Raw genomic sequence first — 14,227 nt, forward strand, 5'->3', positions numbered from 1 at the left:
AGTGAACCTCAAGAAAGACAAACACAAAGAAGAACACACCTAGCACATCACAGTCAAGTTGCTATAAACCAATGCAAAGAGAAAATCTTAAAAGTGGTCAGAGACAAAATTACCTCCAAAAGAGCAACAAGAAGACTTAAAACTGACTTATCAGTAGAAACAATGGAAACCTGAATACAATGTGCTACAATGAATTCAATTCATTCACTCATTAGACAAATATTTATTGAGTATCTACTATATGCTAGACACTGTTCTAGGTACGTTGGGATGCATCAGTGAATAAAACAAAGAATGTTACTTCTATTGTGTAAAATTATATAACAAACATTTTTCTTTTTGGTGGGGGGGGGCGGGGGAGAGAGAGACAGAGAATGAATGAATGGATGAATAAATGAATAAATAAATATAAGCAGGCTCCATGCCCAGCATGGAGCTGGGTGCAGGGCTCAATCACGCAACCCTGGGACCCATGCATGACCTGAGATAAAAATTGAGAGTTGAGTGTTCAACTGACTGAGCCACCTAGGTGCCTCTATAACAAACATTAAAAAAAAAAAATTTTTTTTAACGTTTATTTATTTTTGGGACAGAGAGAGACAGAGCATGAACGGGGGAGGGGCAGAGAGAGAGGGAGACACAGAATCCGAAGCAGGCTCCAGGCTCTGAGCCATCAGCCCAGAGCCCGACGCGGGGCTCAAACTCACGGACCGCGAGATCATGACCTGAGCCGAAGTCGGAGGCTTAACTGACTGAGCCACCCAGGTGCCCCTATAACAAACATGTTTAAGAGGAGAAATAATAAACATTTTTAAGAGGAGAAATTGTATACGGCATGTTTGACAGTCTATTTAGGAAATACAGTTCATTTTTTGCTGTTAGAATTGTTACTTAAAATTTTGACTTAATAGATATGACTGGTACTTTTTCAGTGATGGATGAGATTCTTTATAATCAAGTAGTCTGTTTATTGCACAACTAGACAAAATCTCTCAGGCTGGCTTTTGGGTAATGAAAAGTCATGCAATTTCAGAGCTGATGTTTCTAGATGACCCTAGAGGTCATCTAGTCCACACTCATCTTTAGACATGAAAAGAGCAAGGCACAATATATTTGGCTTTTCAAGGTCACACAAGTAGGGAGACCCACCAATGACTCCTGGTCAAATGTTCTTTGTTGTTGTTTATTTGTTGTTTGGTTTGTGGGGTTATTTTGGGAGGGGGATTTACTTTGTATCAATGTTAACATGTACATAATTTTAAAGCTTATTTTAGGGGTGCCTGGGTGGCTCAGTCAGTTAAGTGCCTGACTCTTGGTTTCAGCGCAGGTCGTGATCTTAAGATTCGTGAGTTCAAGCCCTTTATTGTGCTCTGTGCTGACAGCATGGAGCCTGCTTGGGATTCTCTTCCTCTCTCTCTCTGCACCTCCCTGACTTTCCCTCCCTCTCTCTCTCTCAAAATGTATAAATAAACTTTAAAGGTAATTTTATAACACTTAAAAAATAGTAGTCCCTTGCTCTTCCTCTGACCACCTCCAAGTCCCAGTCTCCAGAGAGAAGCATGTTTACCTTCTAATATGAAGATTATCATTCTGTTATTTGATAGAATGTTCTCTTATTTGTTGTGTGACAGCTTGCTTTTCAGTGCACGCATCTGAAGTGTCTGAGAGGGGTCCTTTTCCACTTTTAGCCGTTTTGCAGTGCATGCCTTTCATTTAAGTGCACAGGTGGAATAACTGGCCGGTCACTGGTCATCCTGTTGCTATTCATTAGACAGGACTGTTAACTAATGAAATTGATTTTCATGTGCGATTTATGGAATAAGTTTCACTTCTCTAGAGTTGGAGCTGAATACTGGTTACAGGGGATTAGTGGTTCCATAAATGTATATTTTCAGAACAAAGTCTGAATTTTACACCGTACAAGTTTTTTCCTTAGCTTTAAAGAAAAAAAAAAGGTTAAAACCAAAACTTTTCTAAGGTCTTGAACATTTTATTTTTCTTTAATTAAAAAAAATGTTTTTATTTATTTTTTGAGAGACAGAGACAGAGCACGAGCAGGGGAGGGGCAGAGAGAGAGGGAGACACAGAATCTGAAGCAGGCTCCAGGTTCTGAGCTGTCAGCACAGAGCCCGACGCGGGGCTCAAACTCTCACTGTGAGATCATGCCCTGAACTGAATGAAGTCGGACACCCAACCAACTGAGCCACCCAGGAGCCCCTAAAGTCTTGAACATTTTAAATGAAGGGAATAAAAATATCTTACAGTTACTAAAATTTTATGATTATAAGTACATTTACATATAGTTCCTGAAGAAACTATATAAGCATATCATTTTCATCTTGGTGGGATATCAATATACCATTAATTTGCCTTTGGCATTTGAAGCGGTGCTTATTTTAGCTATCTCAGCACTTGCTTTGTAATGTGGAAATGCTTGTGATGGAAAGCACTGAACATAAGACTACTAAATAATTTATTTTGACAATTATTATTGGTGGGTTGGAAGACGGCAGCAAAGCAGGAGGACCCTATGCTTGCCTCATCCCATGAATACAACTAGGTAACTATCAAATCATCCTAAATAACCTGGAAATTGACTTGAAGACAGGCAGAACAAACTCTACGATAAAGGTAGAGAAGAAACCACATTGAAGAAGGTAGGAAATGTGGAGATGTGGTTTAGGAGAGAAATGGATTGTGGCTGCTGCAGTGGGGAGGGAGCCATTCTCTTGGAGAAGGGCAAGAGACAGACTAACACAAAGGGGAGCACACAGGGAAAATGAATCCCCATAGCAATTGGCTTGGAAAGCAAGAAGGGCTGAATTTTGTGACTTCTGGCAATCATCAGGGCTTAAAGCCTGATGATTAGGTTTGAAGGTCAGTGGGCTTGGCTGAGATAGAGCCCAGAGGGCACTGAACTGCTCTTGGAGAGACGGCAGGCAAACAACCCATGGACACCCAGCATGGAAACAGTGATCTGAAGAGCACCAGGGGCACACAGTAGGAAAAGACAGCATTCACAGAGAGACCCCCTCCAGGAACAAAGGAACTGGCTGGCACCATTTTCCTTCCCCATCCCTCAGCATACAGGGCTACCAGTGGGAACCAGTGCAGCACTGACACTTGCTATCTCACTTGCTTACATCAAGCCTCCCCCGTCCACACTCTGGTGTCACCCCCCTGCCTGTCATGCTTGTCTCAGTCCCAGTGTGGTGGGCCCCCTCCCCTAGAAGAACAACCCAAATCCCTGCTCACGCATCTTCCAACTTGAGATATTTGCCAAGACTTGGTTCCAGCACTGGTGGTGACAGGTCTCATTCCACAAACAGACCAGAGCACACCTAGCTAAAACATGCTACATTCAGGCCAGGGACCAAACACTGCCCACAACAGGCAAAGAGAGCCTGGGCAGACAACTGGCCCAAAGGATAAAGTGGCCAGGACTAAACATTGGGGCACACACAGCACACATTAGAGACACTCCCACGAGCACCAGGCCCTGGGGAAATGGGGACACCACATGACAGGGCACTAGAGAACCTCTTATTAAGGCCATTACCCTCAAGAACAAGAGATATAGTTGACTTTCCTAACACACAAGAACTGGCACAGAGACTTAGACAAAAATGAGAAGACAGAGAAATTTATTCCAAATGGAAGAACAAGACAAGGTGATATCCAGAGATCTAAGTGAAACAGATATAAGTAACATACCTTATACTGATATACTGATATACTCTATCAGTATTTAAAGCAATGATCATAAGAATACTCACTGTACTTGAGAAAAGAATGGAAGACATGAGTGAGACCCTTAATGCAGACATAAGGAATAGTGTACTAGAGATAAAGGGTGTAATAAACAAAATGAGAAACATACTTGATGGAATGAACAGTAGGATGGAAGAAGCAGAGAAAAGAATAAGTGACCTAGAAGACAGAGAGAAAAGAATTATGCAGAACAAGAACAGACTTAGGGAACTCAGTGACTCCATCATACATAGTAATATTGATAGTATAGAAGTCCTACAAGAAGAAGAAAGAGGAAAGGGGGCAGAAAATTTATTTGAAGAAATAATAGCTGAAAACTTACCTAATCTGGGGAAGGAAACAGATATCCAGATCCAGGAGGCACAGGGAACTCCCATCAAAATTAACAAAAGCAGATCCACACCAAGACACACTGTAATTAAACTGGCAAAGTTTATAGCAATATAAGTCTACCTCAAGAAGCAAGAAAAATTTCAAATAAACAACCTAACCACACACCTCAAGGAGCTAGAAAAAGAACAAAAAAAGCCTAAAGCCAGCAGAAGGAAGGAAGGAAATAATAAAGATTAGAACAGAAATAAATGATACAGAAATTAAAAAAAAAAAAAAAGAACAGATCAAGCCAGACTTAGGGGCACCTGGGTGGCTCAATTAAGTGATCGACTCTTGGTTTTGGCTCAAGTGATCTCAGGATTTGTGGGATCAAGCCCAGCACTGGGCTGTGTGCTGACAGTGTGGAGCCTGCTTGGGATTCTCCCTCTCTCTGCCAAATAAATAAATAAACTTAAAAAAAAAAAAAAAAACGCCAAAAACCTTTAGCCATACTTATCAAGAAAAAAGGAGAAAGGCCTCAAATAAAATCACAAATGAGAGGGGGGAAATAACAGTCAACGCCACAGAAATACAATTATAAGAGAATATTATGAAAACTATATGCCAACAAGTTTGACAACCTAAAGAAATAGATAAATTCCTAGAAGCATATAATCTACCAAAACTATAACAGGAAGAAATAGAAAATTTGAACAAACTAACAACAAACAAAGAAGCTGAATCAGTAATCAAAAAACTCCTGACAAACAAACAAACATCCAGGATCAGATGGCTTCACAGGAGAATTTTACCAAACATTTAAGGAAGAGTTAATACCTATTCTCAAACTATTCCAAAAAATAGAAAAGGAAGGAAAACCCCAACTCATTCTATGAGGCCATTAATTCTCTCATACCAAAACCAGATAAAGACATCACTAAAATAGAGAACTACAAGCTAATATTCCTGGTAAACATAGATGCAAAAATCCTCAACTACCAAACCAAGTCCAATAAAACATTAAAAAAAAATTATTCACCAAAATCAAGTGGGATTTATTCTTGGGTTGCAAGCATGGTTTGACATTCACAAATCAATAAATGTGATACATCATATCAATAAGAGAAAACATATTCTCCATATGATCATTTTGAAAAATGTAGAAAAAGCATTTGACAAAATACAACATCCATCCAAGATAAAAACCTTCAAAAAGTAGGTTTAGAGGGAACATACCTCACCATAATAAAGGTCATATATGAAAGACCCCCAGCTACCATCATCCTCAATGGGAAAAACTGAGAGCTTTTCATCTAAGGTCAGGAACAAGACAGGAATGTCCACTCTTACCACTTTTATTCAATACTGTACTGGAAATCCTAGCTGCAGCAATTAGACAACAAAAAGAAATAAAAGGCATCCAAACTGGTAAGAAAGAAGTAAAATTTCCTTTTTTTTTTTAAGTTTATATTATTTATTTTTTAGAGAGAGAGCGAGAGAGCGAGAGAGAACACACAAGCAGAGGAGGGGCAGAGAGAGAGAGGGAGAGAGAAAATCCCAAGAAGGCTGCACGCTGCCAGCACAGAGCCCAACGTGTGGTTCAAACTCACATATCATGAGATTATGACCTGAGCCAAAATCAAGAGTCAGATGCTCAGTTGACTGAGCCACCCGGGCACTCCTAAGTACAACTTTCACTATTTGCAGATGACATGATACTATATATAGAAAACCCCAAAGACTCCACCAAAAGACTGTGAGAACTTTCAGTAAACTCACAGGATACAAAACCAATACAGCATTTATAAACACCAATAATGAAGCAGCAGAAAGAGAAATTAAGAAAACAATCTCAAAAATAATAAGATGCCTAGGAATAAACCTAACCAAAGAGGTGATAGATCTGTACTCTGAAAACTATAAAAAAACAAAACAAAACAAAACAAACCAACCTGATGACAGAAATTTACAACAACACAAAGAAAAGGGAAAACATCCCATGCTCATTGATTGGAGGAACAAATATTGTTAAAATTTCTGTACTACTCAAAGCAATATACACATTTAATGCAATTCCTATCAAAATACCAATAGCATTTTTCACAGAACTAGAACAATTCTAAACTTCGTATGGAACCACAAAAGACCCTGAATAGCCAAAGCAATCTCAAAAAAGCAAAGCAAAGCTGGAAGCATCATAATTCTGGAGTTTAAGTTATATTACAAAGCTGTTGCAATCAAAACAGTAGGAAACTGGCACAAAAAATAGCACAGAGAGCAATGGAAGAGAACAGAAAACCCAGAAATAAACCCTCAACCATATGGTCAATTAAATCTTTGACAAAGTAGGAAAGAATATACAATTGGAAAAAGACAGTCCGTTCAAACAATGATATTGAGAAAACTGGAAAGCAACATACAAAGTTTTTTTTTACTTTCTTACACCATACACAAAAATAAACTCAAAATGAATTAAAGACCTAAAACCGTAAGTCCTGAAACCATAAAAATCCTCGAAGAGAACATAGGCAATAACTGCTTTGTCATCGGCTGAAGCAACTTTTTTCTAGATATGTCTTGTGAGGCAAAGAAAACAAAAGCAAAAATAAACTATTGAGACTTCATTGAAATAAAAACTTCTGTACAGTGAAGGAAACAATCAACAAAACTAAAAGGCAACCTGCAGAATGGGAGAAGATATTTGCAAATGACATATCTGATAGAGGGTTAGTATTCAAAATCTATAAAGAATTTATCAAACTCAACACCTCCCAAATGAATAATCTAATGAAAAAATGGGCAGAAGACATTAACAGACATTTCTCCAAAGACATACAGATGACCAGTCTGTTTGGTGGGAATGCAAACTGGTGCAGCCACTCTGGAAAACAGTACGGAGGTTCCTCAAAAAGTTAAAAACAGAACTACTGTATAATCCAGTAATCGTACTACTCAGTATTTACCCAAAGAATACAAAAACACTAATACAAGGGGAGACAGAAACCCCTATGTTTAGAACAGCATTATTTACAATAGCCAAGATACAGAAGCAGCCCAAATGTCCATCAAATGATGAACTGATAAAAAAAAAAAAAGATGTGGTATATTATACAATGGAATATTACTTCATCCATAAAAAAGAATGAAATCTTGCCATTTGCAATGATACAGATAGAGCTAAAAAGTATAATGCTAAGTGAAATAAGCCCATCAGAGAAAGACAGATATCATATGATTTCACTCATATGTGGCATTTAAGAAGCAAGATAAACAAATGAAAGGAAAAAAAAAAGAAAGAAAGAAGCAAATCAGGAAACAGACTGTTAACAATGGAGAACAAACTGATGATTACCAGAGGGAAGGGGGTGAGGGATGGGTTTTATAGGTGAGGGGCGTAAGGAGTGCACTTGTCATGATGAGCACTGAGTGATGTATGGAATTGTTGAATCACTATAGTGTACACCTGAAACTAATATAACCCTGTATATTAGTTAACTAACTGGAATTAAAATGAAAACTTAAAAAGACTCAATTATTGTTAACATTAATCCTACTGAATAATTCATGTTTTCCCCAGGGGAAACACCAAATAGTGAAGTAAATGTTTTCATTCATCTGGTATGTATAAATCTAAAATCCAGTAATTGAAAATGTCATAACTATAGATATATTTTTAAATGAAATTTTCTCCATTTAAAATTACTTACATATTAGGTCATTTGCATCATGGATTATGAGACTAGGTGCTTACATGAGACAGGAAGCTGGCTGTGGACTGGGATGACGGTACATTAGAATGGGAACGGTTGGCTGAGGATGGCTGTAGAAGGCGTGGCTTCACAGAAGTATTTGAGGTGTATCCAGGGCCCTGAAGTTCCTAGAAAACAATATAGATGTGAGCAAAATAATTGTCCACCTACACCTACAATTGTGAAATCAAAACGTATTTCACAAACATAATTTCAATTTTACATGTTGAACATCTATAAAGCAAGATGATTCTGAGTCACTCTTTGAGGACTAAGCATAGGCTAAGAAGACGCCTTCACACTGCTGATTTTGAAAGAGGCATTTGAGATGTGAAAACACCTCGGATGGTACGCTACTTAGCTGGTTTCTAACTTTTGCCAAAGACTCTACGCTAGTTGGGGCATACTACTGAGAAAGGTCCTCTACAACTATCGCGTGCTCCAGCCCGCAAAAGTATCCATTATGGACACTTTAACGTATGTCTGCAACTTGGAAAGCAGACATAAATTTCAGTGGAAAATGCACTGTTTTTAAAGGACACATGTTTTGGTGATGCAGATTAAATCATTTTTGCTATTCTCCAAACAGGCTGAGCACACTCACACTTTGGACCTCTGCACTTGCTTGACCCCCTTCTGTGTGGAAAAGTCTTCCTTCAGGTATCCCCATGGCATACCTGAAGAAGGTGTTTGCCTCTCTTATAAACTTAACAGAGAGTACAGTGTTTCAATTTGTTACTATAGGAAGAGGACAAGTATAGATGTAATGATGTTTATGCAGATTTTAGAACTGCTAGTATCAGATAATGTTGAAGTACACTTGACTGTGTCCAAGGTACATGAAGTAAATATAAAAGTATACCAAAGAATGGCATTAATTTCACTTGAACTATTTCTGATGGAAAAAAGGCCTTACTTTTACATCCAAAGTGTGTTGAAGTTTTAGGCGCACAGATTCTTGTTCCTGACGCTGTATGATATCTTGACATTCTGCAAACTGCAAAGATGCCTACAATCAAACAACCACATGTGGTTTGTCTTCCATTCTCTACACAATTTTGTTTTGTTAACCTATAAATACAGAGTTGCCATCTCTTCAAGGGAACCCCCCCACACTAACTTGCATTTATCTACTTATCAGTTTTGTTCATTAAACTTAGAACTGGAGGCCATGCCTTTATCCTCTGTATCCCTGGTATCTATGTAGCATTTAGTAAGAATGAACTAAGGATGGAATAAGCAAATCGCTTTAGTAATGTAAAAAAATGACCACAACTGGAATTCATTAAATCAACATACCATGTTTTAAGATCAAAGCTGGCATAGGTGGGTTCACAGGTCATTTTACCTAACCATAAAGGCTCTGGATTTCTTAATAATCAGGACTAGTTTGGGTATATTTTTGCCTTCCAGAGTTCTCACAAGTAAGATTTATGCCTTTATGATACATTGCAATAACAAATACAATGTCACTAACCCTTCTCATTCTTGGTGTTTTTTGTTTTTTTTTTTTTTGAGACAGAGAGAGAGAGAGAGAGAGAGAGAAGCAGGGCTAATGTTTTTTTTTTTTTTTTTACCTGAAGTGGGGCTCGTGCTCACCCGAATGGGGCTTGAGCTCACCCATTGCAAGACTTGAACTCACAAACCATGAGATCATGCCCCGAGCTGATGCTTAACCAACTGAGCCACCTAGGTGTCCCCTGAGTTGTGTTTTCTACCAGCATTTTCTGGACTCCAATGAATGCCAGACATTAGCATTATGTTAGCATTTTACTGATATTAACAGACTGTATTCTACCTAGTGTTCAAGTCATTTTGTGGCAGTAAGTTAGATTGAAGACATATTTATTTACTCAGTCCAGTGAGGACCCCAGGTGTATCTTGCATCTTGTATCTTACTGCTCCTGTGACTGAGTTAGCTTCAAAAAGAATTTTGTAAAAAGTACACAGTATAACTGTGCTTTAAAGCTTAGAAGAGCCTTCTCTACTCTATAGGCTATGGTTTTTCCTTGTGCTAGGTGACTGGGATCTAGTAGAGATTTGGTTCCTATCAGCATGGAGCTTTTATTCAGAACATGTCTCCTCAGTTAATAGCTATTTAGTTGATGATTACTTTACACACTTAGTAACTACCTTATCAAGAGCAACTTCCATATTAGCGACTTTTTCTTTCAAACGGCGCTCCTGCGATCTCAGGACTTCCAGTTCTCCAGCCATCTTGTTTTTTTCTGTTGCAACAGTACTCAATTCCTGGCTTAATTTATTCTTCTCTTCTTTTAAAAAATGCTTTTCCTATAATTATAGAGGAAAAAAAATATCAGAAATAATATGCTGATGTAGATGCTCAGATGTGAGGGAAATATAAAACTAATATAAAGATCTGAACTATAGTTCAATTCATATGTCACTTAATTGTTCTGAGTTGGAGCTGGGAGCTATTAGAATCATGTCACCATGTACTCTCTTATTTTTATAAGAGAGCAGAGGAGTGGCAGAGAGAGAGGGAGGCACAGAATCCAAAGTAGGCTCCAGGCTCTGAGCTGTCAGCACAGAGACTGATGCGGGGTTCGAACTCGTGAACTGCGAGATCATGACTTGAACCGAAGTCAGACTCTTAACTGACTGAGTCACTCAGGTGCCCCAAGGGTAGCTCATTTTTAAAAAGCTCATTTTGGCAGGGAAGGGGACAAAATATAAGAAAAATTTAAATATAGTGAACAAACAGAGGGTTGCTGGAGGGGTGGTGGGAGGGGGGATGGGCTAAATGGGTAAGGGGCATTAAGGAATCTGCTCCTGAAATCATTGTTGCATTACATGTTAACTAACTTGGATGTAAATTAAAAAATAAATAAATAATTTAAAAAAACAAAGAAATGCAGAATCCCTTGCTCCTCCACTCCTGGACTTACTGAATCCAAACATGCATTAAAAATATTTTTAATTAAAAAAAAATAATAAAAAAGATAAAAAGGTTCATTTTGGGTCTGGGAAGAGCAAATGCCTGACCCACGCTCACTTTCTACATACGCTACATACCTCTTCACCCCCACTACAGCCAGTGCTCACAAACCCTGCTTTTACAAATGTTGATTTGTTCCAAAGTGATTGAACTATCAGGGAACATTTGAGCACAACATAAGTTTCACACTTACTATGCACAGTTGCACTTATAAGAAATACTAAGTCAACACAAAACTGCACCCGGCTAAACAGAACTGTGTGGGAATACACAAAAAGCACACATGCATGCTCCTCAAACACCAATCTGCTACTACCTCAGTTTATCTTGTGTTCTGAGTCACATCCGTGCACATCTGGTGTCACAAAAAACCTCCCTTCTACCCCCTCATAGTAACTCACAAGCTGCAGCCCTTTGATGCACACTTCTACAAGCAGACTTCAGGTCTTTTTCAAGATAAAGGACCATATTTATTGTAGTATTTATGTATTTCTTAGCCATTTAACACATGTAAAACTGCACCACCACTTTTCATTAGGTCCCTACTTTTCGTGTGTTATTGATGAAATTTGTTAGTGAGGTACTCCTAATCCCATTGTTCTCATAACCCCCGTGGCCTTTTCTGCACAATTTTGTAGACACATGTGTCACATTATAGCAGAACTGCCCATGCTTTGTTAATAGTCGTTCCCTGTCTCTACCAGGAATGTCCTTTTGTCCATTTTCTGCATTTAAAATACTAGCTCCTTCAAGGTCCTACTCAGAGGCACCTGAGTGGCTCAGTCAGTTAAGTGTCTGACTTCAGCTCAGGTGTGATCTCACACAGTCCACGAGTTTGAGCCCTGTGTTGGACTCTGTGCTGACAGCTCAGAGCCTGGAGCCTACTTCTGATTCTGTCTCCCTCTCTCTCTGCCCTTCCCTTGCTTGCGTTCTGTCTCATCTCTCAAAAATACATAAACATTAAAAACAATTAAAAAAAAAAAAGATCCTACTCAAATGTTCCTTCAGGAACTTTCCCCTCACTCTCTCAGTCAGAAATAAACTCTTTTCTCCATTTTACTTGGTAACTCTGCTATGTCTTATCCTGCCTGCAGTATATTAAAGAGTGAACACACTGGCTTCCCTCATTCTGAGCACAGGGACTCACCTTATTTGCAGTTGTCATTGCCTCTTCCAAAAACTGTATCTTGCTTTGAAGGGCATCTATCTGACCTCTTTTAGCCGTGATTTGCTTTTGCATCCCCATTGCCACTTTCATAGCTGGGGGGAAAAAGAAAATAAACGGCCTTAGTTTTTAGTGTCTAAATTTGGGGAGGCTACTATAAATTGATGGTTAAACATTATGAGAAGGTGACAAGATTCTCCAAGGCACTTGGACAGTTTCAAGAGACTGATCACGGGAAAAAACAAAACAAAACAAACCTTCAGACTTCACAATATTGGGATATAACAATTTTCAGCAATTACAGAGAGATTTTGAATTGAGAATGATATTTTGTGATTTCCTTGCTACTGGTATTAATTTCACTGACCATGATAATTTGCTGTATCTCCAATGGTTATATAATACTGATCAAATTCATACTTACACATATCGAACATATATACATAACAATAGTTGTATACTGAACAATGTAGAATTTTCTAGAAATTCATATTTAAAATACCACAAATGGGGTGCCTGGGTGGCTCAGTAGGTTAAGCGTCTGACTTCTGATCTCAGCTCAGGTCTTGATCTCACGGTCGTGAGCTCAAGCCCTGCACTGGACTCCACGTTGGGTGTAGAGTCTACTTAAAAAAAACAAAGAAACAAAAAAACCCCACAAAAGACATCTATTATTTATTTTTTTCATGTGATATCCTATAAAAATGTCATAAGTGATTGTGTAAGACTTCTATTATTAAGTGATCTTTTTAAAGATTCCAATGATACCACAAACCATTCAATTTTCATTCTCATGGCTATTGCATGTGCTTGGAACTCACTACTATTTCAATAGTAAAACTGGCAGCATTAGCACATACGGAATTATTTTAGTAAAACTGGTGATGGGGTGAGAATGTTCAGGGCAGGTAGTAGGCACTGAATACTTCAGATATGGGAGACCATTGAAAAGACATATGAAGCTCATCCTTGCTTGGAAATTCAAAACCAGAGACCCAGTGTTGTTTCCTACAGGAAAGAGGTTTGAAAATGCCACTGGCTTTGAGTTGAGTCAGGTCCAGATACAGCTTAGAGGTTAAAAGGCAAAGAGAAAATGTATCATTCTTCTTTTTTTTTTAATTTTTAAAAATATTTACGTATTTTTGAGGCAGGGGGAGAAGGGGAGGGAGAAAAAGAGTGAGAGAGGGAGACTGAGAGGGAGAGGGAGAGGGAAAGGGAGAGGAAGAGAGAATCTGAAGCAGGCTCCAGGCTGTCAGCACAGAGCCTGACCTGGGGCTCGAACCCACAAACAGGGAGATCATCACCTGAGCTGAAATCAAGAGTCGGCCACATAAACGACTGAGCCACCCAGGTACCCAAAAAATGTACCATTCTTTAAAAAAACCATCAGAGAGGATAAAAGGTCTCACTTCTTGCTAAGGAGTAGTTGCTATAGCGAAACTGTTGAAACAGGGCTCATCAGGCATGGCACATCGATCTATTAACAGAGCAGCAGTCTGACATCATTTGCTTACCACTCACCTAATTCAAGCACTCTGAAGAACTCTGGTCTGATTAAGTGGATCAAGGTTGGCCTTCAAGCTTGTTTTCTTAAATCTCTTTTAAGATAATTTAATCAATAAAAATTAACATTTGAATGCAAAAACAGGATTACTGAGTGAATTGAATCATTGTAATATGACTGGGGCTGTTGTGGAGATGCCAGCAGGGCACTGAAGAGAGGGCTCTCTCTGGTGGTGGGGGAAGGGAACGGACCCCCAAATGGGCCTCCTGAGCGACTTCTCCAAACCCCACCATTTGCTTGCTGGTTAACACCAAGCAAGAAAGAGATGAACCTTTAAGGACTACACAAAATACAGAACACTTTGAGAACATGCATTCGGTCTCTGGACAGGGATTATGATCATCTTCTCTGTATCATTCTAGTTTTAATGTATGTGCTGCTGAAGCAGGCATAAAAATAAATCTTTGACACTAAAAAATGTTGAGAGATAAAAAATATAGGACTTACTTATTCTTACAGTCAGCTAATATAGCCATACCAACACTAATAATAATGATATAAAACAGGAGATAACCTTCTCTCTCAGAATTAATACAGGCAGCAAGGGACAAAGGGAACAGGTCCAAGGGGTGAAAGGGACCACTCATGCCAGCCGTTCAATTCCCAGGGTTCATCCCGTTTATATCGCAGAAAAGGAATCAGGAACTGACAATTAACCACAAATTTATAGTTTATGTTGGTAATGAACATGTGAAAAATAAGGGATT

General features: G+C 38.8%; 1 protein-coding gene across 18 annotated transcripts in view; it reads right to left on the reverse strand.

The window, feature by feature from the left end:
- Window positions 1–14,227, reverse strand: part of CCDC158 (coiled-coil domain containing 158) — a 101,526-nt gene that overhangs the window by 39,726 nt on the left and 47,573 nt on the right. For 17 of the 18 annotated variants that reach the window (XM_081795534.1, XM_081795543.1, XM_081795546.1 and 14 more), the window contains 4 exons: window positions 11,939–12,051; window positions 9,966–10,124; window positions 8,749–8,841; window positions 7,835–7,960 (listed from right to left, as the gene is read on the reverse strand). In XM_081795534.1, coding sequence (XP_081651660.1) covers window positions 7,835–7,960; window positions 8,749–8,841; window positions 9,966–10,124; window positions 11,939–12,051 — 491 coding nt within the window. The remainder of the gene's footprint in view (window positions 1–7,834; window positions 7,961–8,748; window positions 8,842–9,965; window positions 10,125–11,938; window positions 12,052–14,227) is intronic. The other variant, XM_081795540.1, reaches the window with a different exon arrangement.

The sequence above is a fragment of the Panthera onca genome, chromosome B1, assembly GCF_046562875.1.
Source record: "Panthera onca isolate mPanOnc1 chromosome B1, mPanOnc1 haplotype 2, whole genome shotgun sequence".
Taxonomy (NCBI): Eukaryota; Metazoa; Chordata; class Mammalia; order Carnivora; family Felidae; genus Panthera; species Panthera onca.